We start from the raw sequence: 25,784 nt of genomic DNA, 5'->3' as shown, positions 1-25,784 counted from the left end.
TCCTCTCACCACTGCTCTGGGGCCTTCCTCCTCTTATCACTGCTCGGGGGCCTTCTTCCTCTTACCACTGCTCTGGGGCCTTCCTCCTCCTCTTACCACTGCTCTGGGGCCTTCCTCCTCTTACTACTGCTCTGGGGCCTTCCTCCTCCTCTTGCCACTGCTCTGGGTCCTTCCTCCTCCTCTCACCACTGCTCTGGGGCCTTCCTCCTCCTCTTACCACTGCTCTGGGGCCTTCCTCCTCTTACCACTGCTCTGGGGCCTTCCTCCTCTTACTACTGCTCTGGGGCCTTCCTCCTCTTACTACTGCTCTGGGGCCTTCCTCCTCCTCTCACCACTGCTCTGGGGCCTTCCTCCTCTTATCACTGCTCGGGGGCCTTCTTCCTCTTACCACTGCTCTGGGGCCTTCCTCCTCCTCTTACCACTGCTCTGGGGCCTTCCTCCTCTTACTACTGCTCTGGGGCCTTCCTCCTCCTCTTGCCACTGCTCTGGGTCCTTCCTCCTCCTCTCACCACTGCTCTGGGGCCTTCCTCCTCCTCTTACCACTGCTCTGGGGCCTTCCTCCTCTTACCACTGCTCTGGGGCCTTCCTCCTCTTACCACTGCTCTGGGGCCTTCCTCCTCTTACTACTGCTCTGGGGCCTTCCTCCTCCTCTTACCACTGCTCTGGGGCCTTCCTCCTCTTACCACTGCTCTGGGGCCTTCCTCCTCTTACCACTGCTCTGGGGCCTTCCTCCTCTTACAGCTGCTTAGGGGCCTTCCTCCTCCTCTTACTACTTCTCTGGGGCCTTCCTCCTCCTACCACTGTTCTGGGGCCTTCCTCCTCTTACCACTGCTTTGGGGCCTTCCTCTTACTACTGCTCTGGGGCCTTGGTCCTCCTCTTACCACTGCTCTGGGGCCTTCTTCCTCCTCTTACCACTGCTCTGTGGCCTTCCTCCTCCACTTACTACTGCTCTGGGGCCTTCCTCCTCCTCTTACCACTGCTCTGGGGCCTTCCTCCTCCTCTTACCACAGCTCTAGGGCCTTCCTCCTCTTACCACTGCTCTGGGGCCTTCCTCCTCTTACTACTGCTCTGGGGCCTTCCTCCTCTTACTACTGCTCTGGGGCCTTCCTCCTCCTCTCACCACTGCTCTGGGGCCTTCCTCCTCTTATCACTGCTCGGGGGCCTTCTTCCTCTTACCACTGCTCTGGGGCCTTCCTCCTCCTCTTACCACTGCTCTGGGGCCTTCTTCCTCCTCCTGTTACTACTGCTCTGGGGCCTTCCTCCTCCTCTCACCACTGCTCTGGGGCCTTCCTCCTCTTATCACTGCTCGGGGGCCTTCTTCCTCTTACCACTGCTCTGGGGCCTTCCTCCTCCTCTTACCACTGCTCTGGGGCCTTCCTCCTCCTCTTACCACTGCTCTGGGGCCTTCCTCCTCCTCTCACCACTGCTCTGGGGCCTTCCTCCTCCTCTTACCACTGCTCTGGGGCCTTTCTCCTCCTCTTACCACTGGTTTGGAGCCTTCCTCCTCCTCTTACCACTGCTCTGTGGCCTTCCTCCTCTTACCACTGCTCTGGGGCCTTCCTCCTCTTACAACTGCTTGGGGGCCTTCCTCCTCCTCTTACTACTTCTCTGGGGCCTTCCTCCTCCTACCACTGCTCTGGGGCCTTCCTCATCTTACCACAGCTTTGGGGCCTTCCTCCTCTTACTACTGCTCTGGGGCCTTCCTCCTCCTCTTACCACTGCTCTGGGGCCTTCCTCCTCTTACCACTGCTCTGTGGCCTTTCTCCTCCTCTTACCACTGCTCTGGGGCCTTCCTCCTGCTCTTACTACTTCTCTGGGGCCTTCCTCCTCTTACCACTGCTCTGGGGCCTTCCTCCTCTTACAACTGCTTGGGGGCCTTCCTCCTCCTCTTACTACTTCTCTGGGGCCTTCCTCCTCCTACCACTGCTCTGGGGCCTTCCTCATCTTACCACTGCTTTGGGCCCTTCCTCCTCTTACCACTGCTCTCTGGCCTTCCTCCTCCTCTTACCACTGCTCTGGGGCCTTCCTCCTTCTACTTTTCCTCCACTGATATTGCGCTTGGCTGATCTGGAGTCTTCAATTTCCTCCTCTTTTTTCCTCGACTACTGCTCTTCCGCCTTTCTCCTTCTACTCTTCTTTGTCCTTCACCTTCCACAGCATTGGAAACTTCATCCTACTCTTCTTGATCCTCCCCACACTTCTGACCTAGGTGCTTCCTTCTCTTCCATCATTACAGCTCAGGAGCCTTCCCCATATTCTTCTTCCATCATGACATGCATTTTCTACTGCTCTAGGGGCTTCCTTCTCCTTTTTCTTTTCCTTTTCTTCCCTCTAATACTGCTCAGGGCCTCTTCCTTTAACTATTTTATTCATCTTTCTTTCCCCACTACTGCTGTGGAGCCATTTCCTCTTATTTTTACCTCTACTCCCTTTACTTCTGTTCTAGGGATATTACTTACAATCCTGCCTCTATTACTGCCCTCAGGCATTCCTCCTTCTCCCTTTCTTCCTCTCTTCTTCCTGTTATCTTTACGTCTGCCCTGGGCCCTCCCTAATTCTCTTGTTCTTCTACACAAGGTTCTTCCTTCTCTTTTTCCACCTTCCTCTATTACTGCTCTGTCCATTTCCTATTCCTCTTCGCTCTCCTACTACTTTAGGGCCTTTTTCCTCCTCTTCCTCCTCCCCTTATTACTGCATTGTGCCCTTCCTCTATCTCTTAATGCTCCTCCACCTTCTGTTGCCCTTTGGGCTTTCTTCTCCGCTTCTTCCTCCTACCAAGTATGCTGTCCTGGGACCTTCCTCCCTACTTTACCATTATTCGGGGATCCTTCCTTTTTCTTCTCCTACCACTGACCTGGGGCTATTTACTCTTCATTTTATTTTCCTCCTATTTCCCTACTACTACCCTAGAGGCTTCTTAATCTTCCTCATTCTTCTCCTCCGTAAAATGCTGCTCTGGGGCTCCTCTTCTTCTTTCTCCTCTCTCAACATTTGCTCTGGGTTTTTTCCTCTTTCTCCTCTTCCCCCTTAACTTTTGCATTGCTCTGGGGTCTTTACCTTTTCTTCTCTCTCCTCTAATGCTTCTTTATCTTCCTCTCTGTTCTGCTACCCTATGGGCTTCGTTCTCCTCCTGTTCCTCCTCTTCTTCTACCTCCTCCCACTTTTACCTTTCTCCCTTTATCTTCCTCCTGGCATTATTTCTTCCTCTTCTCTCTACTACTACACATGGCTTTCTTTTTCGATCTCCTCCTCTTACTTTTTTCTGGCCTGGGACATTCTGTTCTTCCTCCTATCTCTAGAATCAAAAAGGTATTTCTTTCTTCTCTTCCTTCTCTGGGCCTTCTCGTCTTCCTCCTCCCTCTACTACTGCTTTTGTGTCTTTTCCTATTCATTCTCCTCTCTCCACCACTGCTCTGGGCCTTCCTGCTCTTCTTCCTCCTCCCTCTACTACTGCTCTTGTGTCTTTTCCTTTTCATTCTCCTCTCCACCACTGCTCTGGGCCTTCCTGCTCTTCTTCCTCCTCCCTCTACTACTGCTCTTGTGTCTTTTCCTTCTCCTCTCTCCACCACTGCTCTGGGCCTTCCTACTTTTCTTCCTCCCCCCTCTACTACTGCTCTTGTGTCTTTTCCTATTCTTTCTTCTCTCTCCACCACTGCTCTGGGCCTTCCTGCTTTTCTTCCTCCTCCCTCTACTACTACTGCTCTTGTGTCTTTTCCTTTTCATTCTCCTCTCCACCACTGCTCTGGGCCTTCCTGCTCTTCTTCCTCCTCCCTCTACTACTGCTCTTGTGTCTTTTCCTTCTCTCTCCACCACTGCTCTGGGCCTTCCTACTGTTCTTCCTCCTCCCTCTACTACTGCTCTTGTGTCTTTTACTTCTCCTCTCTCCACCACTGCTCTGGACCTTCCTGCTCTTCTTCCACCTCCCTCCACTACTGCTCTTGTGTATTTACATTTTCACTGTCCTTTCTCCACCACTGCTCTGGGCCTTCCTGCTCTTCTTCCTCCTCCCTCTACTACTGCTTGTGTCTTTTCCTATTCTTTCTTCTTTTTCCACCACTGCTCTGGGCCTTCCTGCTCTTGTGTCTTTTCCTTCTCCTCTCTCCACCACTGCTCTGGGCCTTCCTGCTGTTCTTCCTCCTCCCTCTACTACTGCTCGTGTGTCTTTTCCTTCTTCTCTCTCCACCACTGCTCTGGGCCTTCCTACTGTTCTTCCTCCTCCCTCTACTACTGCTCTTGTGTCTTTTCCTATTCTTCTCTCTCCACCACTGCTCTGGGCCTTCCTGCTCTTCTTCCTCCTCCCTCTACTACTGCTCTTGTGTCTTTTCCTACTTCTCTCTCCACCACTGCTCTGGGCCTTCCTGCTCTTCTTCCTCCTCCCTCTACTACTGCTCTTGTGTCTTTATCTTCTCCTCTCTCCACCACTGCTCTGGGCCTTCCTACTGTTCTTCCTCCTCCCTCTACTACTGCTCTTGTGTCTTTTCCTAATCTTTCTTCTCTCTCCACCACTGCTCTGGGCCTTCCTGCTCTTCTTCCACCTCCCTCTACTACTGCTCGTGTCTTTTCCTATTCTTTCTTCTTTTTCCACCACTGCTCTGGGCCTTCCTGCTCTTGTGTCTTTTCCTTCTTCTCTCTCCACCACTGCTCTGGGCCTTCCTACTGTTCTTCCTCCTCCCTCTACTACTGCTCTTGTGTCTTTTCCTTCTCCTCTCTTGTGTCTTTTCCTATTCATTCTCCTCTCTCCACCACTGCTCTGGGCCTTCCTGCTCTTCTTCCACCTCCCTCTACTACTGCTCGTGTCTTTTCCTATTCTTTCTTCTTTTTCCACCACTGCTCTGGGCCTTCCTGCTCTTGTGTCTTTTCCTTCTCTTCTCTCCACCACTGCTCTGGGCCTTCCTGCTCTTGTGTCTTTTCCTTCTTCTCTCTCCACCACTGCTCTGGGCCTTCCTACTGTTCTTCCTCCTCCCTCTACTACTGCTCTTGTGTCTTTTCCTTCTCCTCTCTTGTGTCTTTTCCTATTCATTCTCCTCTCTCCACCACTGCTCTGGGCCTTCCTGCTCTTCTTCCACCTCCCTCTACTACTGCTCGTGTCTTTTCCTATTCTTTCTTCTTTTTCCACCACTGCTCTGGGCCTTCCTGCTCTTGTGTCTTTTCCTTCTCCTCTCTCCACCACTGCTCTGGGCCTTCCTACTGTTCTTCCTCCTCCCTCTACTACTTCTCTTTTTCTCCAGTGGCTGCTTTGAAGCCTTCCTCCTCCTTACAAAGAATCTGTCTGCGTGCTGAATCTATCGTTATAAAAAGAAGCCACAACATCATGAGGATTCTTGGTAATTACCTGCATTAAAAGGACACCAGGCAGATTTACATCTTCTGTCTGTGAACAAAAAGAATATCATTAATATGGATGACATATTCGATATACAGTGGCCAGTGTTATCTGTCATACGTCATTATCTCAGGAATCATAGGACCTCCACTCACTTTTTACCAGTTCGCAGTTGAAAACACTGGACTTCTCCAAGGACTGCAGACTTATCACATTCCTCTCTCCTTCCCGAGTAAAATTAGTCACCTTGAACTTTTCGAAAGGAGGAATAAGGACTTCATCCTCCCCTGGGAAGAAGGAGAAGTTCTTGATGTTGACACCATAGCAGGTCTGGATGGTGAAGAAAGTGTCTTCTCCAAACTGCAAAGCATTCTGGTCATTCTTAGATGAAGATGTGAATTGTCCAAACCGGATTGGTTTCCGATACTCGGACGTGAACTTGATCCCTCTTATCCCTCTAAAGACTCTGTGACAAGCCGGGGTCTCAACGCCATCCAAGACCTGCAGCGCTTTAGTCAGATAATAGTGGAGAACCTTAAAGTTGAAGTTCCTCAGGTAATACTGCTTGGACTGTCCGGCCTCTCGCACGGCCTCATTGAAGACCTTGTGCAGAGGACCATTTATGGTGTAAGCGAACAGGGCAATGGCGTACTCATCCTTAAAGCCCGTCGGCAAACTTGAGTATCGCTTCTCCTTCTTCTCCTGCTGCCACTTAAAAGTGGCGGTGTCCCAAGCATCTGCAAACTCCTTATTGGAAGAGTACTCCGCTTGGAATAGTTGAGGGATCTCCTCCTCCATTTCGTCACTACATCCTCTATACTGGTCATCAAATGACATGGGAGCCATATCAAGAATAGATTCCTTAGTAGAAAAAACGCTTCTACTGGACACCCGGTGACTGTCAACCTGAGGTGTAAAGATACCGCCAAGAGTAATCGTATAGGTATTATATACTCATAAGATAACCACTAGTGATGAGCGAGCGTGCATGCTCGGGTGTTCTCCGAGTATCTTGGGCGTGTTCATAGATTATGCTTGTCGCGGCAGCTGCGTGATTTGTGGCTGTTAGACAACCTAAACGCATGCAGGGATTGCATGTTAGTAAATCCCCTATTAGGTATATGGATAAAAAATACTACCACAAATAACATAACATACATAAAGGACCAGGGGAAGGATAGACCCTAGTGCTCTAGTGACCCATACCATTATTATCCTCTGTACCACCGCCTTACAAAAAACACCATCAGAGGTTTATAGCAGCATAAGAGAGGTATATACAAAAAGTGACCAGCAAAAAGGAACTATCACTGTATTGCACTTATTACGGGACCATGCTACCTCGTGAACATATATCAAGAGCGTCCCTCAGTGGGCACAACAGTGTGGTCACCATTTTATTGCTCCAACCCCTGTTACCTTCGGGCATCAATGTATGCAAACTTTGCAACTAGGAGCAATCATGTAATGCATCGATCTCACCCACAATTGGAGAGAGTTAACGTATCTCTCAAAAAGGGTGAGCCTGCCTCTCATTCATGTGTAGCGTCTCCCGACGCGTTTCGTCCTAGTGGGACTCATCAGGGGAGTAAAGACTGCCGCTTACAGAACTTACCCCATCTGTGATTTAAAAGCACTGACGGAGGCGCGCCTTTGAGGCTCCGCCCCCAGCGTGTGACGCGTCTCCTGTGCTGCGCGACGCATTTCCGGTATATCGGAGCCCACGTACAAGCTGTGGGACGCAGAGTGTCATGGAGATGGAACGCAAGCGCTCCACTTCATTATCATGCGCCGCTTGGCACCGGATTAATGTACGCTCCATACCTGCATGTCAATTAAGCAAGACCTTTATACAGTCTATGACACATGCATTAAGTGCCTCTCTAGTAATGCACCAATGTGTATAGTGGGCATGTACAACGGGCACAGTGCATGAACGGATGGAACCACTATCTTTACATCGGTCCCATCCACCCCTAATATGGTACAGTGTTACTCTGGTTACTACCATGAACAACGTAGGCTTGGCTCGCTGAGGCAAGTATGATGCATCAAGATAGACATACTATGAACCGAATATGACACCCTCCTGAGCGATGAGGAGGAGAGATATATGGAGACCCAAATGTGATATAGGCGTACCAAAATGGAAAAATTAAGAATTAAAGTATTAAAAAATGAAGTACCGGACACCACCAACCTATGGGATTTCGACACACAAAAGGGAATGAAAGAAGGCTCCCTATTACACCCTTTTTACTGGAAAAGACCTACACTCCTGAATCCTACCTAACGCGGAGGTTGGCACCCTAGAAAGAACCCTGCGCATATGGCGCCCCCACTCAACGGCGGCTAGCCCTATATACCTGTCCCTATAAACCCTATACTAGGACAGTTAGGGAGGAAAAACACAACAAAATGAACATGTAAGGGGATGTATCCCAGCATTTTGATTATTAGTAATAGGGGACAAGTAAGAAATATGTGCCTAGAAATATGTTGCAATGACTGGACACCTGCCCAACGCGGGGGTTGGCACCCTAAAAACCTCACGCCTTGGCGCCCCCACTCGTCGGTGGCTCTCCCTCCCTAAATAACCCTATAACATGTGTTTGAAAAAAGGGTATAGGTATAAGGGTAGGGGGGGGGGGGTAATTCGTTCAGTCCCAATGGTTGGACTGTTTTAAGACAAAAGATCCATCTACTTTCTTTTTGAACGATCAATTTATCCCAGTCCCCTCCTCTAACGGGTGGCAAAATTCTATCTATCCCCACAAAAGTGATTTTTTTTCGGATTGCCCTGATGAAAGGAATTCATGTGGGTTGCCACCGGAGTTTCTCTTCCATTAGCGATGTCTCGGAGGTGCTCCCCCACTCTCTTCCGAAATTCCCTTTTGGTTTTCCCCACATACTCCAAACCACACTCACAGTTTGCTTTGTAGACAACGCCTTTCGTGCGACAATTAATAAAATGTCGTATGGAATAAGATCTACTTGTTACATTACTTGAAAATTCCTTTGTTGTTAATATCGAGGCACAGGCCTTGCAGTTTCCACATTTAAAACAGCCTTTGGTGTTATCTATGCGTGGATTTGAGTTGCCTTTTGGGTCATAATGGCTGTGAACCAATTTGTCTTTGAGGGATCTACCTCTCTTGTATGTGGTTTGGGGGTAAGGGGAAACATGCCCTTTGATTTCTCTATCCATTAACAGAATCGGCCAATGCTTTTGGAGGATATCCCTGATGTTATTTGCCCCATTACAGTACCTGGTGATAAACCTGATAGTCGTGTCGTTCTCTGACTGTGGTTTAGGTGTCAATAGGTCCTTCCTATCTCTCTTTACAGTTTCTCTATAGGCCTTTTTCAAAACTCCCTCGGGATAGCCCCTATCAAGAAATCTGCCACAAAGATCATTGGCTTGTTCTTGAAAAGCATTTTGGCTTGAGCAGTTCCTTCGAATTCTTAGGTATTGGCCTTTGGGGATCCCTCTCTTCAAAGGGACCGGATGGTTACTTTCCCATCAAAGAAGAGAATTAGTGGCTGTGCTTTTTCTGTGGGTCTTAGTGGAAATGGCCCCATAATTCTCTTTTTCTATGTGGATATCCAGGAATGCTAGCTTTTCTGTACTGGCCTCGTATGTAAAATGTAGGCCTAAGTTGTTAACATTTAGCCTCTCTACAAAACTGCCAAATTCACAGGTGCTCCCTCTCCAGATGACCAGCACATCATCGATGTACCTTAACCATAGTACAATCCTTTCATCTAGAGCAGAGGCGCCATCTCCAAAGACCACTCTTTCCTCCCACCAGCCCAGGAGCAGATTTGCGTACGAGGGCGCACAAGGGATGCCCATCGCGGTGCCCCTGAGCTGGTGGAAGTACTTGTGGTCAAATAAAAAAAACATTCCTGGTGAGACAGAATTCAAGGGCTTCTAAAACAAACTTGTTATGTCTGTCATATTGTGTGCCCCTGGTACTGAGGTAATGGTTCACTGCCAGTAGACCCTTATCGTGTGGGATGGAGGAGTATAACACTTCCACGTCTATACTAGCCAGTATCATATCTTCCTCCAAAAAAAATCCCGTCTAATTTGCCCAAAAGGTCGGTGGTGTCCCGTACATAGGAGTTTAAAGCATTCACAAAAGGTTTAAGAATTTGATCCACATATTGCCCAAATCTGTTATTGTCAGAGACTATAGGTCTCCCTTTAAGGGGGGTAACCCCTTTATGTACTTTAGGGAGGCAGTAAAAAGTGGGGATGACTGGATTTTTGGGTATGAGAAAGTCTCTTTCATCCTTCCCCACAACCCCATCCTCAAAACCTCGCTCGATGATGGTTCTTAATTCTGTCAAAAAAAGTCGCTGTGGGGTTGCCACTCAAAACTCTGTATTCGTCTTTCCTGTCCAAAAGGGAGATGCACATGGAACGGTAATCTGTGGTATCCATAATTACCACATTCCCCCCTTTATCACAGGGTTTTATTGTGATACTGTGATCTTTTTCGAGACTACATAAACATGCCATCTCGCCTCTGGACAGATTAAAACGCCCTCTCCTCTTATTTTCTGGCAAATTCACAATCTCCTCTGTGACTAAATTCAAGAAAATATCAATGGATCCAAGGTCGCCCATGGGAGGGGGCATCTTAGAACTCTAATTTCTCAAACTGGTGAAGGGGCCTGTACCGTCTTGATTAGGAATGGGATCGCTGAGGTGAAATAGTAACTGTACATCCTGCAGCAAATCATCCCGAAATGCCAAGTTCTGTACATTGCCTTCTATCCTCCTTCAGAAAAAAACTTCTTCCACTTTAGACGTCCCTTTTTGCTGGTCACATGTTTTGTATATACCTCTCTTATGCTGCTATAAACCTCTGATGGTGTTTTTTGTAAGGCGGTGGTACAGAGGATAATGATGGTATGGGTCAGATTTACCCAAGACCAATCTTGTCCAGTTTAAGCCTGTAGTAAAGTAACCTATGGATGTTAACCCCTTTCTGACCTTGGACGGGATAGTACGTCCGAGGTCAGATCCCCTGCTTTGATGCAGGGCTCCGGCGGTGAGCCCGCATCAAAGCCGGGACATGTCAGCTGTTTTGAACAGCTGACATGTGCCCGTAATAGGCGCGAGCAGAATCGCGATCTGCCTGCACCTATTAACTAGTTAAATGCCGCTGTCAAATGCAGACAGCGGCATTTAACTACCGCATCCGGCCGGGCGGCCGGAAATGACGTCATCGCCGACCCCCGTCACATGATCGGGGGTCGGCGATGCGTCTCCATTGTAACCATAGAGGTCCTAGAGACCTCTATGGTTACTGATCACCGGTGGCTGTGAGCGCCACCCTGTGGTCGGCGCTCACAGCACACCTCCATTTCTGCTATATAGCAGCGATCAGCAGATCGCTGCTATGTAGCAGAGCCGATCGTGCTGTGCCAGCGTCTAGCCTCCCATGGAGGCTATTGAAGCATGGCAAAAGTTAAAAAAAAAAGTTGAAAAAAATGTTCAAAAAATAAAAAAAATATAAAAGTTTAAATCACCCCCCTTTCGCCCCAATCAAAATAAATCAATAAAAAAAATATAAAATCTACGCATATTTGATATCGCCGCGCTCAGAATCGCCCGATCTATCAACCAAAAAAAAGCATTAACCTGATCGCTAAACAGCATAGCGGGAAAAAAATTCAAAACGCCAGAATTACGTTTTTTTGGTCGCCGCGACATTGCATTCAATGCTATCACTAAAAACGTCATCTCGGCACGCAAAAAATAAGCCCTCAACCGACCCCAGATCACGAAAAATGGAGACGCTACGAGTATCGGAAAATGGCGCAATTTTTTTTTTTTTTTAGCAAAGTTTGGATCTTTTTTTCACCACTTAGATAAAAAATAACCTAGTCATGTTTGGTGTCTATGAACTCGTACTGACCTGGAGAATCATAATGGCAGGTCAGTTTTAGCATTTAGTGAACCTAGCAAAAAAGCCAAACAAAAAACCAATGTGGGATTGCACTTTTTTTGCAATTTCACCTCACTTGGAATTTTTTTCCCGTTTTCTAGTACACGACATGCTAAAACCAATGATGTCGTTCAAAAGTACTACTCGTCCCGCAAAAAATAAGCCCTCACATGGCCAAATTGACAGAAAAATAAAAAAATTATCGCTCTGGGAAGGAGGGGAGTGAAAAACGAACACGGAAAAACGAAAAATCCCAAGGTCATGAAGGGGTTAAATGGTTTAAGTGACAAGTATACATGACCATTGTCAAAACCTTATCAAATAAAGGAGTCAGTGACAATATAGCTAGTTTCTTAGGCTGTGCCGAGTTGCATAGGGAGCGTTAGGTGCAATCCACGGCTATTTCTAGTGTGTTTAATAGGTTTAGGGATTGCGGGAGGTATCAGAATCCCTCAATGTCTGTCCACTATTTCATCCTTCTTCTCCGCTAGATTTCTGAAACTTAACATGGACAAAACAGAATTCATCATCTTTCCCCCATCTCACGCGACCCCCCCAACGAATTTATCCATTACAGTAAATGGCTGCCCACTCTCCCCAGTCCCACAAGCTCGCTGCCTCGGGGTAATCCTTGACACTGATCTCTCCTTCAAACCACATATCCAAGCCCTTTCCACTTCCTGCCGACTGCAACTCAAAAATATTTCACGAATCCGTTCATTCCTCAACCAAGAATCTGCAAAAACCCTAGTCCATGCCCTCATCATCTCTCGCCTCGACTACTGCAACCTCCTGCTCTGTGGCCTCCCCTCTAACACTCTCGCACCCCTCCAATCTATTCTAAACTCTGCTGCCCGACTAATCTACCTGTCCCCCGCTATTCCCCGGCCTCTCCCCTCTGTCAATCCCTTCACTGGCTCCCCATTACCCAGAGACTCCAGTACAAAACCCTAACCATGACGTACAAAGCCATCCACAACCTGTCTCCTCCATACATCTGTGACCTCGTCTCCCGGTACTTACCTACACGCAACCTCCGATCCTCACAAGATCTCCTTCTCTACTCCCCTCTTATCTCCTCTTCCCACAATCGTATACAAGATTTCTCTCGCACATCACCCCTACTCTGGAACCCTCTACCACAACACATCAGACTCTCGCCTACCATCGAAACCTTCAAAAAGAACCTGAAGACCCACCTCTTCAGACAAGCCTACAACCTGCAGTTACCACCGATCGACCAAACCGCTGCATGACCATCTCTACCCTCACCTACTGTATTCTCACCCATCCCTTGTAGACTGTGAGCCCTCGCAGGCAGGGTCCTCTCTCCTCCTGTATCCTCACCATCCCTTGTAGATTGTGAGCCCTCGCGGGCAGGGTCCTCTCTCCTCCTGTATCCTCACCCATCCCTTGTAGATTGTGAGCCCTCGCGGGCAGGGTCCTCTCTCCTCCTGTATCCTCACCCATCCCTTGTAGATTGTGAGCCCTCGCGGGCAGGGTCCTCTCTCCTCCTGTATCCTCACCCATCCCTTGTAGATTGTGAGCCCTCGCGGGCAGGGTCCTCTCTCCTCCTGTATCCTCACCCATCCCTTGTAGATTGTGAGCCCTCGCGGGCAGGGTCCTCTCTCCTCCTGTATCCTCACCCATCCCTTGTAGATTGTGAGCCCCCGTGGGCAGGGTCCTCTCTCCTCCTGTATCCTCACCCATCCCTTGTAGATTGTGAGCCCTCGCGGGCAGGGTCCTCTCTCCTCCTGTATCCTCACCCATCCCTTGTAGATTGTGAGCCCCCGTGGGCAGGGTCCTCTCTCCTCCTGTATCCTCACCCATCCCTTGTAGATTGTGAGCCCCCGTGGGCAGGGTCCTCTCTCCTCCTGTATCCTCACCCATCCCTTGTAGATTGTGAGCCCTCGCGGGCAGGGTCCTCTCTCCTCCTGTATCCTCACCCATCCCTTGTAGATTGTGAGCCCTCGCGGGCAGGGTCCTCTCTCCTCCTGTATCCTCACCCATCCCTTGTAGATTGTGAGCCCCCGTGGGCAGGGTCCTCTCTCCTCCTGTATTCTCACCCATCCCTTGTAGATTGTGAGCCCTCGCAGGCAGGGTCCTCTCTCCTCCTGTATCCTCACCCATCCCTTGTAGATTGTGAGCCCTCGCGGGTAGGGTCCTCTCTCCTCCTGTATCCTCACCCATCCCTTGTAGATTGTGAGTCCTCGCGGGCAGGGTCCTCTCTCCTCCTGTATCCTCACCCATCCCTTGTAGATTGTGAGCCCTCGCGGGCAGGGTCCTCTCTCCTCCTGTATCCTCACCCATCCCTTGTAGATTGTGAGTCCTCGCGGGCAGGGTCCTCTCTCCTCCTGTATCCTCACCCATCCCTTGTAGATTGTGAGCCCTCACGGGCAGGGTCCTCTCTCCTCCTGTATCCTCACCCATCCCTTGTAGATTGTGAGCCCCCGTGGGCAGGGTCCTCTCTCCTCCTATATTCTCACCCATCCCTTGTAGATTGTGAGCCCTCGCAGGCAGGGTCCTCTCTCCTCCTGTATCCTCACCCATCCCTTGTAGATTGTGAGCCCTCGCGGGTAGGGTCCTCTCTCCTCCTGTATCCTCACCCATCCCTTGTAGATTGTGAGTCCTCGCGGGCAGGGTCCTCTCTCCTCCTGTATCCTCACCCATCCCTTGTAGATTGTGAGCCCTCGCGGGCAGGGTCCTCTCTCCTCCTGTATCCTCACCCATCCCTTGTAGATTGTGAGTCCTCGCGGGCAGGGTCCTCTCTCCTCCTGTATCCTCACCCATCCCTTGTAGATTGTGAGCCCTCACGGGCAGGGTCCTCTCTCCTCCTGTATCCTCACCCATCCCTTGTAGATTGTGAGCCCTCACGGGCAGGGTCCTCTCTCCTCCTGTATCCTCACCCATCCCTTGTAGATTGTGAGCCCTCGCGGGCAGGGTCCTCTCCTCCTGTATCCTCACCCATCCCTTGTAGATTGTGAGTCCTCGCGGGCAGGGTCCTCTCTCCTCCTGTATCCTCACCCATCCCTTGTAGATTGTGAGCCCTCGCGGGCAGGGTCCTCTCTCCTCCTGTATCCTCATCCATCCCTTGTAGATTGTGAGCCCTCGCGGGCAGGGTCCTCTCTCCTCCTGTATCCTCACCCATCCCTTGTAGATTGTGAGCCCTCGCGGGCAGGGTCCTCTCTCCTCCTGTATCCTCACCCATTCCTTGTAGATTGTGAGCCCTCGCGGGCAGGGTCCTCTCTCCTCCTGTACCAGTTGTGACTTGTATTGTTTAAAATTATTGTACTTGTTTTCATTATGTATACCCCTCCTCACATGTAAAGCGCCATGGAATAAATGGCGCTATAACAATAAATAATAATAATAATAATAATATAGGGTGGATGGTTGCAGTGAATACCCACCATAGAGGTCATATATGCTTATTAACACATATATAGGTTGGATGACATACAGGTATTACATACTGAAATATTCTTTGGTACAGCCTACTAAATATGGATGCACTTATCCAGACACCCTAAGCTATGTGACATGTATCACGGTGTGCTGTGGTAAAGTCACAATATAGTATTGTCAGAGGTATCGGTTTTATATACCCCCCTTTTTTTCTTCCCTTTTCTGTGGTTGTTAGGGTTCACTAGAGCACTAGGGTCTATCCTTCCCCAGGTCCTTTATGTATGTTATGTTATTTGTGGTAGTATTTTTTATCCATATACCTAATAAAGGTTAAGTTTTATCCAATAGCTATTCATTACAATTTTCTTGGATTAATTACCCAGCTTATATATACTGTTAGTAAATCCCCACATGTATTCAGGCTGTCTAGCAGCCGCAAATCATGCAACTGCAGGGACAAAAACATAATCTATAAGCACGCCCAAGATACTCAGAGAACACCTGAGCATCCTGGGAAATATCGAGTAACGAGCACACTCGCTCATCACTAATACCTACTCATAATGCTACACAATGACTGCCTCCTAGCTTCAAAAACAAAACTACTATGATATAGCCCCATATATAGAAGAATATAACTACCATAACACTACCCCTATGTACAATAATATAACCGCTACAATACTGCCCCTATGTACAATAATATAACCGCTACAATACTGCCCCTATGTACAAGAATATAACTACTATAATACTGCCCTTATATACAAGAATATAACTACTATAATACTGCCCCTATGTACAAGAATATAACTACTATAATACTGCTCCTATGTACAAGAATATAACTACTATAATACTACCCCTATGTACAAGAATATAACTACTATAATACTGCTCCCTATGTACAAGAATATAACTACTATAATACTGCCCCTATGTACAAGAATATAACTACTATAATACTGCTCCCTATGTACAAGAATATAACTACTATAATACTGCCCCTATGTACAAGAATATAACTACTATAATACTGCTCCTATGTACAAGAATATAACTACTCTAATACTGCTCCTATGTACAAGAATATAACTACTATAATACTGCCCCTATGTACAAGAATATAACTACGATAAAACTGCCCCTATGTACAAGAATATAACTACTATAATACTGCCCCTATGTACAAGAATATAACTACTATAATACTGCTCCCTATGTACAAGAATATAACTACTATAATACTGCCCCTATGTACAAGAATATAACTACTATAATACTGCTCCTATGTACAAGAATATAACTACTATAATACTGCCCCTATGTACAATAATATAACTACTATAATACTGCCCCTATGTACAAGAATATAACTACTATAATACTGCTCCTATGTACAAGAATATAACTACTATAATACTGCCCCTACGTACAAGAATATAACTACTATAATACTGCCCCTATGTACAAGAATATAACTACTATAATACTGCCCCTATGTACAAGAATATAACTACTATAATACTGCTCCCTATGTACAAGAATATAACTACTATAATACTGCCTCTATGTACAAGAATATAACTACTATAATACTGCCCCTATGTACAAGAATATAACTACTATAATACTGCCCCTATGTACAAGAATATAACTACTATAATACTGCCTCTATGTACAAGAATATAACTACTATAATACTGCCTCTATGTACAAGAATATAACTACTATAATACAACTCCTATGTACAAGAATATAACTACTATAATACGGCTCCTATGTACAAGAATATAACTACTATAATACTGCCCCTATGTACAAGAATATAACTACTATAATACTGCCTCTATGTACAAGAATATAACTACTATAATACTGCCCCTATGTACAAGAATATAACTACTATAATACTGCCCCTATGTACAAGAATATAACTACTATAATACTGCCTCTATGTACAAGAATATAACTACTATAATACTGCCTCTATGTACAAGAATATAACTACTATAATACAACTAATACAACTCCTATGTACAAGAATATAACTACTATAATACGGCTCCTATGTACAAGAATATAACTACTATAATACTGCCTCTATGTACAAGAATATAACTACTATAATACTGCCCCTATGTACAAGAATATAACTACTATAATACTGCTCCTATGTATAAGAATATGACTACTATAATACTGCTCCTATGTACAAGAATATAACTACTATAATACGGCTCCTATGTACAAGAATATAACTACTATAATACTGCCTCTATGTACAAGAATATAACTACTATAATACTGCCCCTATGTACAAGAATATAACTACTATAATACTGCCCCCTATGTAGAAGAATATAACTACTATAATACTGCCCCTATGTACAAGAATATAACTACTATAATACTGCCCCCTATGTAGAAGAATATAACTACTATAATACTGCTCCTATGTACAAGAATATAACCACTGCTGGAGACATATCTCCGATCCCTGGACCCCCACATCTCATACCTCCCATTACTACTCCCTCCTACCACTCCCTATCCAACATGAACTTCCGCACTCTTTCCAACATAAAACCCGTGCCCCTGACGCCCACCCCCCTGCTCCCTCTCTCTGGAGCACTCTGGAATGCCCGCTCAATCTGCAATAAGCTTCATGTGATTCACGACCTTTTTCTCTCCCGCAATCTTGCCTTCCTTGGCCTCACAGAAACATGGCTAACACCCTCTGACACCGCCTCCCCTGCTGCGCTGTGTTACGGAGGCCTCCACTTCACCCACACCCCTCGACCCGGCAACAAACATGGTGGAGGAGTGGGTCTTCTCCTTTCTTCAAACTGCACCTCTAACCCAATCCCACCTCTTCCCTCCCTTATCCTCCCCTCTTTTGAAGTCCATTCTGTCCGCATCTACTCTCCCTCCAACCTCCAAGTGGCCGTCATATACCGACCTCCGGGCCCGGCCACTGCCTTTATTGACCAATTCTCCACCTGGCTTCTTCACTTTCTCTCTGCTGACACTCCCACCATCATCATGGGTGACTTCAACATCCCCATTGATACCCTTCAGTCAACAGCCTCCAAACTTCTGTCCCTTACCTCATCCCTTGGACTTACTCAGTGGTCCTCCGCAGCCACCCACACGGATGGGCATACACTAGACCTGGTCTTCACCCGTCTCTGCTCTCTATCTAACTTCACCACCTCCCCTCTCCCTCTATCCGACCACCATCTGCTCACCTTCACATCCCTGTCCTCCTCACCAATCATCCATATCCAGCAACATGCGCACCCACGCAGAAACCTTGCACACCTAGACACCCACACACTCTCTGACTCCATCCTACCACTGGCATCCATATCCTCACTCCATGACACAGACAGTGCTGCTGCTTTCTACAATGCCACTCTTGCATCACCTATTGACACGGTCGCCCCTCTCGTCCATGGCAGAGCGCGACGTATCAATAGACAACCTTGGCATAATAACACCACCAAAAAGCTAAGGCAAGTGTCCAGGGTTGCGGAGCGGCGTTGGAAGAGAACACACTCGCAAGACGACTTCACTGTATTCAAACAAGCAACACTCGCTTTTAAATCTGCACTCACCTCTGCTAAACAGGCCTACTTCACAACCCTCGTATCTTCCCTATCCCACAACCCCCATCAGCTATTCAAAACCTTTAACTCCCTCCTCCGCCCCCCACTGCCCCCTCCAACCTCCCTCATCTCTGCTGAGGACTTTGCCACACACTTTAAAAATAAGATCGACCAGACAAGGCAAGACTTTATTGTTCAACCACCACAACCCCTTTGTATACCAGACCAATGCCCAAACCCCATAACCTCCCTATCCAACATCACTGAAGGGGGGCTTAATTGTTTCCTCTCCAAATCCCACCTCACCACCTGTGCGCTCGACCCCATCCCATCCCACCTCCTCCCCAACCTCACCGCCACACTTATCCCATCCCTAACCCACCTCTTCAACCTATCACTAACTTCTGGCACCTTCCCCTCTGCGTTCAAACATGCCACAATCACGCCTATCCTTAAAAAGTCAACCCTCGATCCAACTGCTATGTCCAGCTATCGCCCAATATCTCTGCTCCCATTTGCTTCCAAACTCCTGGAGCAGCACGTCCACGCTGAACTTTCCTCCCACCTCTCATCTAACTTGTTGTACGACAATCTACAATCTGGTTTCCGCCCCCATCACTCAACTGAGACTGCCCTGACCAAAATCACTAACGACCTACTTACCGCCAAAGCTACTGGACAATACTCTGTACTCCTCCTTCTAGACCCGTCCTCTGCTTTCGACATAGTTGACCACTGCCTCCTACTACAGATCCTCTCCTCCTTTGGCATCAAAGACCTCGCCCTATCCTGGATCTCCTCATACCTTTCCAACCGCACATTCAGCGTCTCCCACTCCCATACTACCTCCTCATCCCACCCTTTCTCTGTTGGAGTCCCCCAAGGCTCTGTTCTAGGACCCCTACTCTTCTCAATCTATACACTTGGCTTGGGACAACTCATAAAGTCCCATGGATTCCAGTACCACCTCTATGCTGATGACACTCAGATCTACCTCTCTGGCCCAGACGTCACCGCTCTGCTGTCCAGAATCCCAGAGTGCCTATCAGCCATATCCTCCTCCTTCTCCTCTCGCTTCCTCAAACTCAATGTGGACAAATCTGAACTCATCATCTTTCCTCCATCCCACAAATCTTCCTTACTTGACCTATCTATCGCAGTCAATGACATCATGCTTTCCCCTGTACCCGAAGTCCGCTGCCTCGGAGTAACCTTCGACTCTGCCCTGTCCTTCAAACCACACATCCAAGCTCTTTCCACCCCCTGTCGCCTCCAGCTCAAAAATATCTCCAGGATCCGTCCTTTCCTCAACCCCCAATCTACTAAAATGCTTGTGCACGCCCTCATCATTTCCCGCCTTGACTACTGCAACATCCTTTTCTGTGGCCTCCCTGCTAACATCCTTGCACCTCTCCAGTCCATCCTTAACTCTGCTGCCCGACTAATCCATCTCTCTCCTCGCTACTCCTCCGCTTCCCCCCTCTGCAAATCTCTTCACTGGCTCCCATTCCCTCAGTGTATCCAGTTCAAATTACTAACACTGACCTACAAAGCCATCCACAACCTGTCTCCTCCATATATCTCTGAACTAATCTCCCGATATCTTCCCTCACGTGATCTCCGGTCCTCCCAAGACCTCCTTCTCTCCTCCACACTTATTCGCTCCTCACCCAACCGCCTCCAAGACTTCTCCCGAATATCCCCCATCCTCTGGAACTCTCTGCCCCAACACGTCTGACTATCAACCACAGTCGGATCCTTCAGACGGAACCTGAAAACTCATCTCTTCAGGAAAGCCTACAGCCTGCACTGACACCGCTGCTGCCTCATCACCAACGAAGCTACCGCCTCACCAACACCGAAGCTACCGCCTCACCAACACCGGAGCTACCGCCTCACCAACACCGGAGCTCCTGCAACCCTCAACCTACTGTCTCCTCCCCCATAATCCTGTAGAATGTAAGCCCGCAAGGGCAGGGTCCTCGCCCCTCTGTACCAGTCTGTCATTGTTAGTTTGTTTACTGTATGTGATATTTGTAACTTGTATGTAACCCCTTCTCATGTACAGCACCATGGAATCAATGGTGCTATATAAATAAATAATAATAATAATAATACTATAATACTGCTCCTATGTACAAGAATATAACTACTATAATACTGCTCCTATGTACAAGAATATAACTACTATAATACTGCTCATATGTACACGAATATAACTACTATAATACCGCCCCTATGTACAAGAATATAACTACTATAATACTGCTCCTATGTACAAGAATATAACTACTATAATACTGCTCCTATGTACAAGAATATAACTACTATAATACTGCTCCTATGTACAAGAATATAACTACTATAATACTGCTCCTATGTGCAAGAATATAACTACTATAATACTGCTCCTATGTACAGGAATATAACTACTATAATACTGCTCCTATGTACAAGAATATAACTACTATAATACTGCCTCTATGTACAAGAATATAACTACTATAATACTGCCCCTATATACAAGAATATAACTACTATAATACTGCTCCTATGTACAAGAATATAACTACTATAATACTGCTCCCTATGTACAAGAATATATCTACTATAATACTGCCCCTATGTACAAGAATATAACTACTATAATACTGCCACTATGTACAAGAAAATAACTACTATAATACTGCTCCTATGTACAAGAATATAACTACTATAATACTGCCGCTATGGACAAGAATATAACTACTATAATACTGCCCCTATATACAAGAATATAACTACTATAATACTGCCCCTATGTACAAGAATATAACTACTATAATACTGCCCCTATATACAAGAATATAACTACTATAATACTGCTCCTATGTACAAGAATATAACTACTATAATACTGCTCCTATGTACAAGAATATAACTACTATAATACTGCCCCTATGTACAAGAATATAACTACTATAATACTGCTCATATGTACAAGAATATAACTACTATAATACTGCCCCTATGTACAGGAATATAACTACTATAATACTGCTCCTATGTACAAGAATATAACTACTATAATACTGCCCCTATGTACAAGAATATAACTACTATAATACTGCCCCTATATACAAGAATATAACTACTATAATACTGCTCCTATGTACAAGAATATAACTACTATAATACTGCTCCCTATGTACAAGAATATATCTACTATAATACTGCCCCTATGGACAAGAATATAACTACTATAATACTGCCCCTATTGACAAGAATATAACTACTATAATACTGCCCCTATGTACAAGAATATAACTACTATAATACTGCCCCTATGGACAAGAATATAACTACTATAATACTGCCCCTATGGACAAGAATATAACTACTATAATACTGCCCCTATGTACAAGAATATAACTACTATAATACTGCCCCTATGGACAAGAATATAACTACTATAATACTGCCCCTATGTACAAGAATATAACTACTATAATACTGCCCCTATGTACAAGAATATAACTACTATAATACTGCCCCTATATACAAGAATATAACTACTATAATACTGCTCCTATGTACAAGAATATAACTACTATAATACTGCTCCTATGTACAAGAATATAACTACTATAATACTGCTCCTATGTACAAGAATATAACTACTATAATACTGCTCCTATGTACAAGAATATAACTACTATAATACTGCTCATATGTACAAGAATATAACTACTATAATACTGCCCCTATGTACAGGAATATAACTACTATAATACTGCTCCTATGTACAAGAATATAACTACTATAATACTGCTCATATGTACAAGAATATAACTACTATAATACTGCCCCTATGTACAGGAATATAACTACTATAATACTGCTCCTATGTACAAGAATATAACTACTATAATACTGCCTCTATGTACAAGAATATAACTACTATAATACTGCTCCTATGTACAAGAATATAACTACTATAATACTGCCTCTATGTACAAGAATATAACTACTATAATACTGCTCATATGTACAAGAATATAACTACTATAATACTGCTCCCTATGTACAAGAATATATCTACTATAATACTGCCCCTATGGACAAGAATATAACTACTATAATACTGCCCCTATTGACAAGAATATAACTACTATAATACTGCCTCTATGTACAAGAATATAACTACTATAATACTGCTCATATGTACAAGAATATAACTACTATAATACTGCCCCTATGTACAGGAATATAACTACTATAATACTGCCCCTATATACAAGAATATAACTACTATAATACTGCCCCTATATACAAGAATATAACTACTATAATACTGCCCCTATGTACAGGAATATAACTACTATAATACTGCTCCTATGTACAAGAATATAACTACTATAATACTGCCTCTATGTACAAGAATATAACTACTATAATACTGCTCCTATGTACAAGAATATAACTACTATAATACTGCCTCTATGTACAAGAATATAACTACTATAATACTGCTCATATGTACAAGAATATAACTACTATAACACTGCTCCTATGTACAAGAATATAACTACTATAATACTGCCTCTATGTACAAGAATATAACTACTATAATACTGCCCCTATATACAAGAATATAACTACTATAATACTGCTCCCTATGTACAAGAATATATCTACAATAATACTGCCCCTATGTACAAGAATATACCGTAACTACTATAATACTGCCCCTATGTACAAGAATATAACTACTATAATACTGCCCCTATGGACAAGAATATAACTACTATAATACTGCCCCTATATACAAGAATATAACTACTATAATACTGCCCCTATGTACAAGAATATAACTACTATAATACTGCCCCTATATACAAGAATATAACTACTATAATACTGCTCCTATGTACAAGAATATAACTACTACTGCCCCCTATATACAAGAATATAACTACTATAATACTGCTCTTATGTACAAGAATATAACTACTACTGCCCCCTATATAAAAGAATATAACTACTATAATACTGCCCCTATGTACAAGAATATAACTACTATAATACTGCTCCTATGTACAAGAATATAACTACTATAATACTGCCCCCTATGTACAAGAATATAACTACTATAATACTGCTCCTATGTACAAGAATATAACTACTATAATACTGCCTCTATGTACAAGAATACAACTACTATAATACTGCTCCTATGTACAAGAATATAACTACTATAATACTGCTCCTATGTACAAGAATATAACTACTATAATACTGCTCCTATGTACAAGAATATAACTACTATAATACTGCTCCTATGTACAAGAATATAACTACTATAATACTGCTCCTATGTACAAGAATATAACTACTATAATACTGCTCCTATGTACAAGAATATAACTACTATAATACTGCTCCTATGTACAAGAATATAACTACTATAATACTGCTCCTATGTACAAGAATATAACTACTATAATACTGCTCCTATGTACAAGAATATAACTACTATAATACTGCTCCTATGTACAAGAATATAACTACTATAATACTGCTCCTATGTCCAAGAATATAATTACTATAATACTACCCCCTATATACAAGAATATAACTACTATAATACTGCTCCTATATACAAGAATATAACTACTATAATACTACCCCCTATATACAAGAATATAACTACTATAATACTGCTCCTATGTACAAGAATATAACTACTATAATACTGCTCCTATATACAAGAATATAACTACTATAATACTGCCCCTATGTACAAGAATATAACTACTATAATACTGCCCCTATATACAAGAATATAACTACTATAATACTGCTCCTATGTACAAGAATATAACTACTACTGCCCCCTATATACAAGAATATAACTACTATAATACTGCTCCTATGTACAAGAATATAACTACTACTGCCCCCTATATACAAGAATATAACTACTATAATACTGCCCCTATGTACAAGAATATAACTACTATAATACTGCCGCTATGTACAAGAGTATAACTACTATAATACTGCTCCTATGTAAAAGAATATAACTACTATAATACTGCCCCCTATGTACAAGAATATAACTACTATAATACTGCTCCTATGTACAAGAATATAACTACTATAATACTGACCCTATGTACAAGAATATAACTACTATAATACTGCCCTATGTACAAGAATATAACTACTATAATACTTCCCCTATATACAAGAATATAACTACTATAATACTGCTCCTATATACAAGAATATAACTACTATAATACTGCTCCTATGTACAAGAATATAACTACTATAATACTGCCCCCTATGTACAAGAATATAACTACTATAATACTGCTCTTATGTACAAGAGTATAACTACTATAATACTGCTCCTATGTACAAGAATATAACTACTATAATACTGCTCCTATGTACAAGAATATAACTACTATAATACTGCCCCCTATGTACAAGAATATAACTACTATAATACTGCTCTTATGTACAAGAGTATAACTACTATAATACTGCTCCTATGTACAAGAATATAACTACTATAATACTGCCCCTATATACAAGAATATAACTACTATAATACTGCCCCTATGTACAAGAATATAACTACTATAATACTGCTCCTATGTACAAGAGTATAACTACTATAATACTGCTCCTATGTACAAGAATATAACTACTATAATACTGCTCCTATGTACAAGAATATAACTACTATAATACTGCTCCTATGTCCAAGAATATAATTACTATAATACTACCCCCTATATACAAGAATATAACTACTATAATACTGCTCCTATATACAAGAATATAACTACTATAATACTACCCCCTATATACAAGAATATAACTACTATAATACTGCCCCTATGTACAAGAATATAACTACTATAATACTGCCCCTATATACAAGAATATAACTACTATAATACTGCTCCTATGTACAAGAATATAACTACTACTGCCCCCTATATACAAGAATATAACTACTATAATACTGCTCCTATGTACAAGAATATAACTACTACTGCCCCCTATATAAAATAATATAACTACTATAATACTGCCCCTATGTACAAGAATATAACTACTATAATACTGTCCCTATGGACAAGAATATAACTACTATAATACTGCCCCTATATACAAGAATATAACTACTATAATACTGCCCCTATGTACAAGAATATAACTACTATAATACTGCCCCTATATACAAGAATATAACTACTATAATACTGCTCCTATGTACAAGAATATAACTACTACTGCCCCCTATATACAAGAATATAACTACTATAATACTGCTCCTATGTACAAGAATATAACTACTACTGCCCCCTATATAAAAGAATATAACTACTATAATACTGCCCCTATGTACAAGAATATAACTACTATAATACTGCTCCTATGTACAAGAATATAACTACTATAATACTGCCCCCTATGTACAA

The 25,784-nt window shown here is 44.1% G+C and overlaps 1 protein-coding gene across 1 annotated transcript in view; it reads right to left on the bottom strand.

Annotated features, from left to right (window-relative positions):
• The window catches only part of ART1 (ADP-ribosyltransferase 1), a 68,907-nt gene that overhangs the window by 2,394 nt on the left and 40,729 nt on the right, over positions 1 to 25,784 (bottom strand). The window contains exons 3-4 of the mRNA XM_069759566.1: positions 5,480 to 6,230; positions 5,334 to 5,372 (exon numbers count right to left, since the gene is read on the bottom strand). Of these exons, the coding sequence (XP_069615667.1) occupies positions 5,334 to 5,372; positions 5,480 to 6,230 (790 nt within the window). The remainder of the gene's footprint in view (positions 1 to 5,333; positions 5,373 to 5,479; positions 6,231 to 25,784) is intronic.

This window comes from Ranitomeya imitator, chromosome 3 (assembly GCF_032444005.1).
Source record: "Ranitomeya imitator isolate aRanImi1 chromosome 3, aRanImi1.pri, whole genome shotgun sequence".
In the NCBI taxonomy this organism is placed as follows: Eukaryota; Metazoa; Chordata; class Amphibia; order Anura; family Dendrobatidae; genus Ranitomeya; species Ranitomeya imitator.
This window is presented reverse-complemented; position numbering and strand designations above follow the sequence as displayed.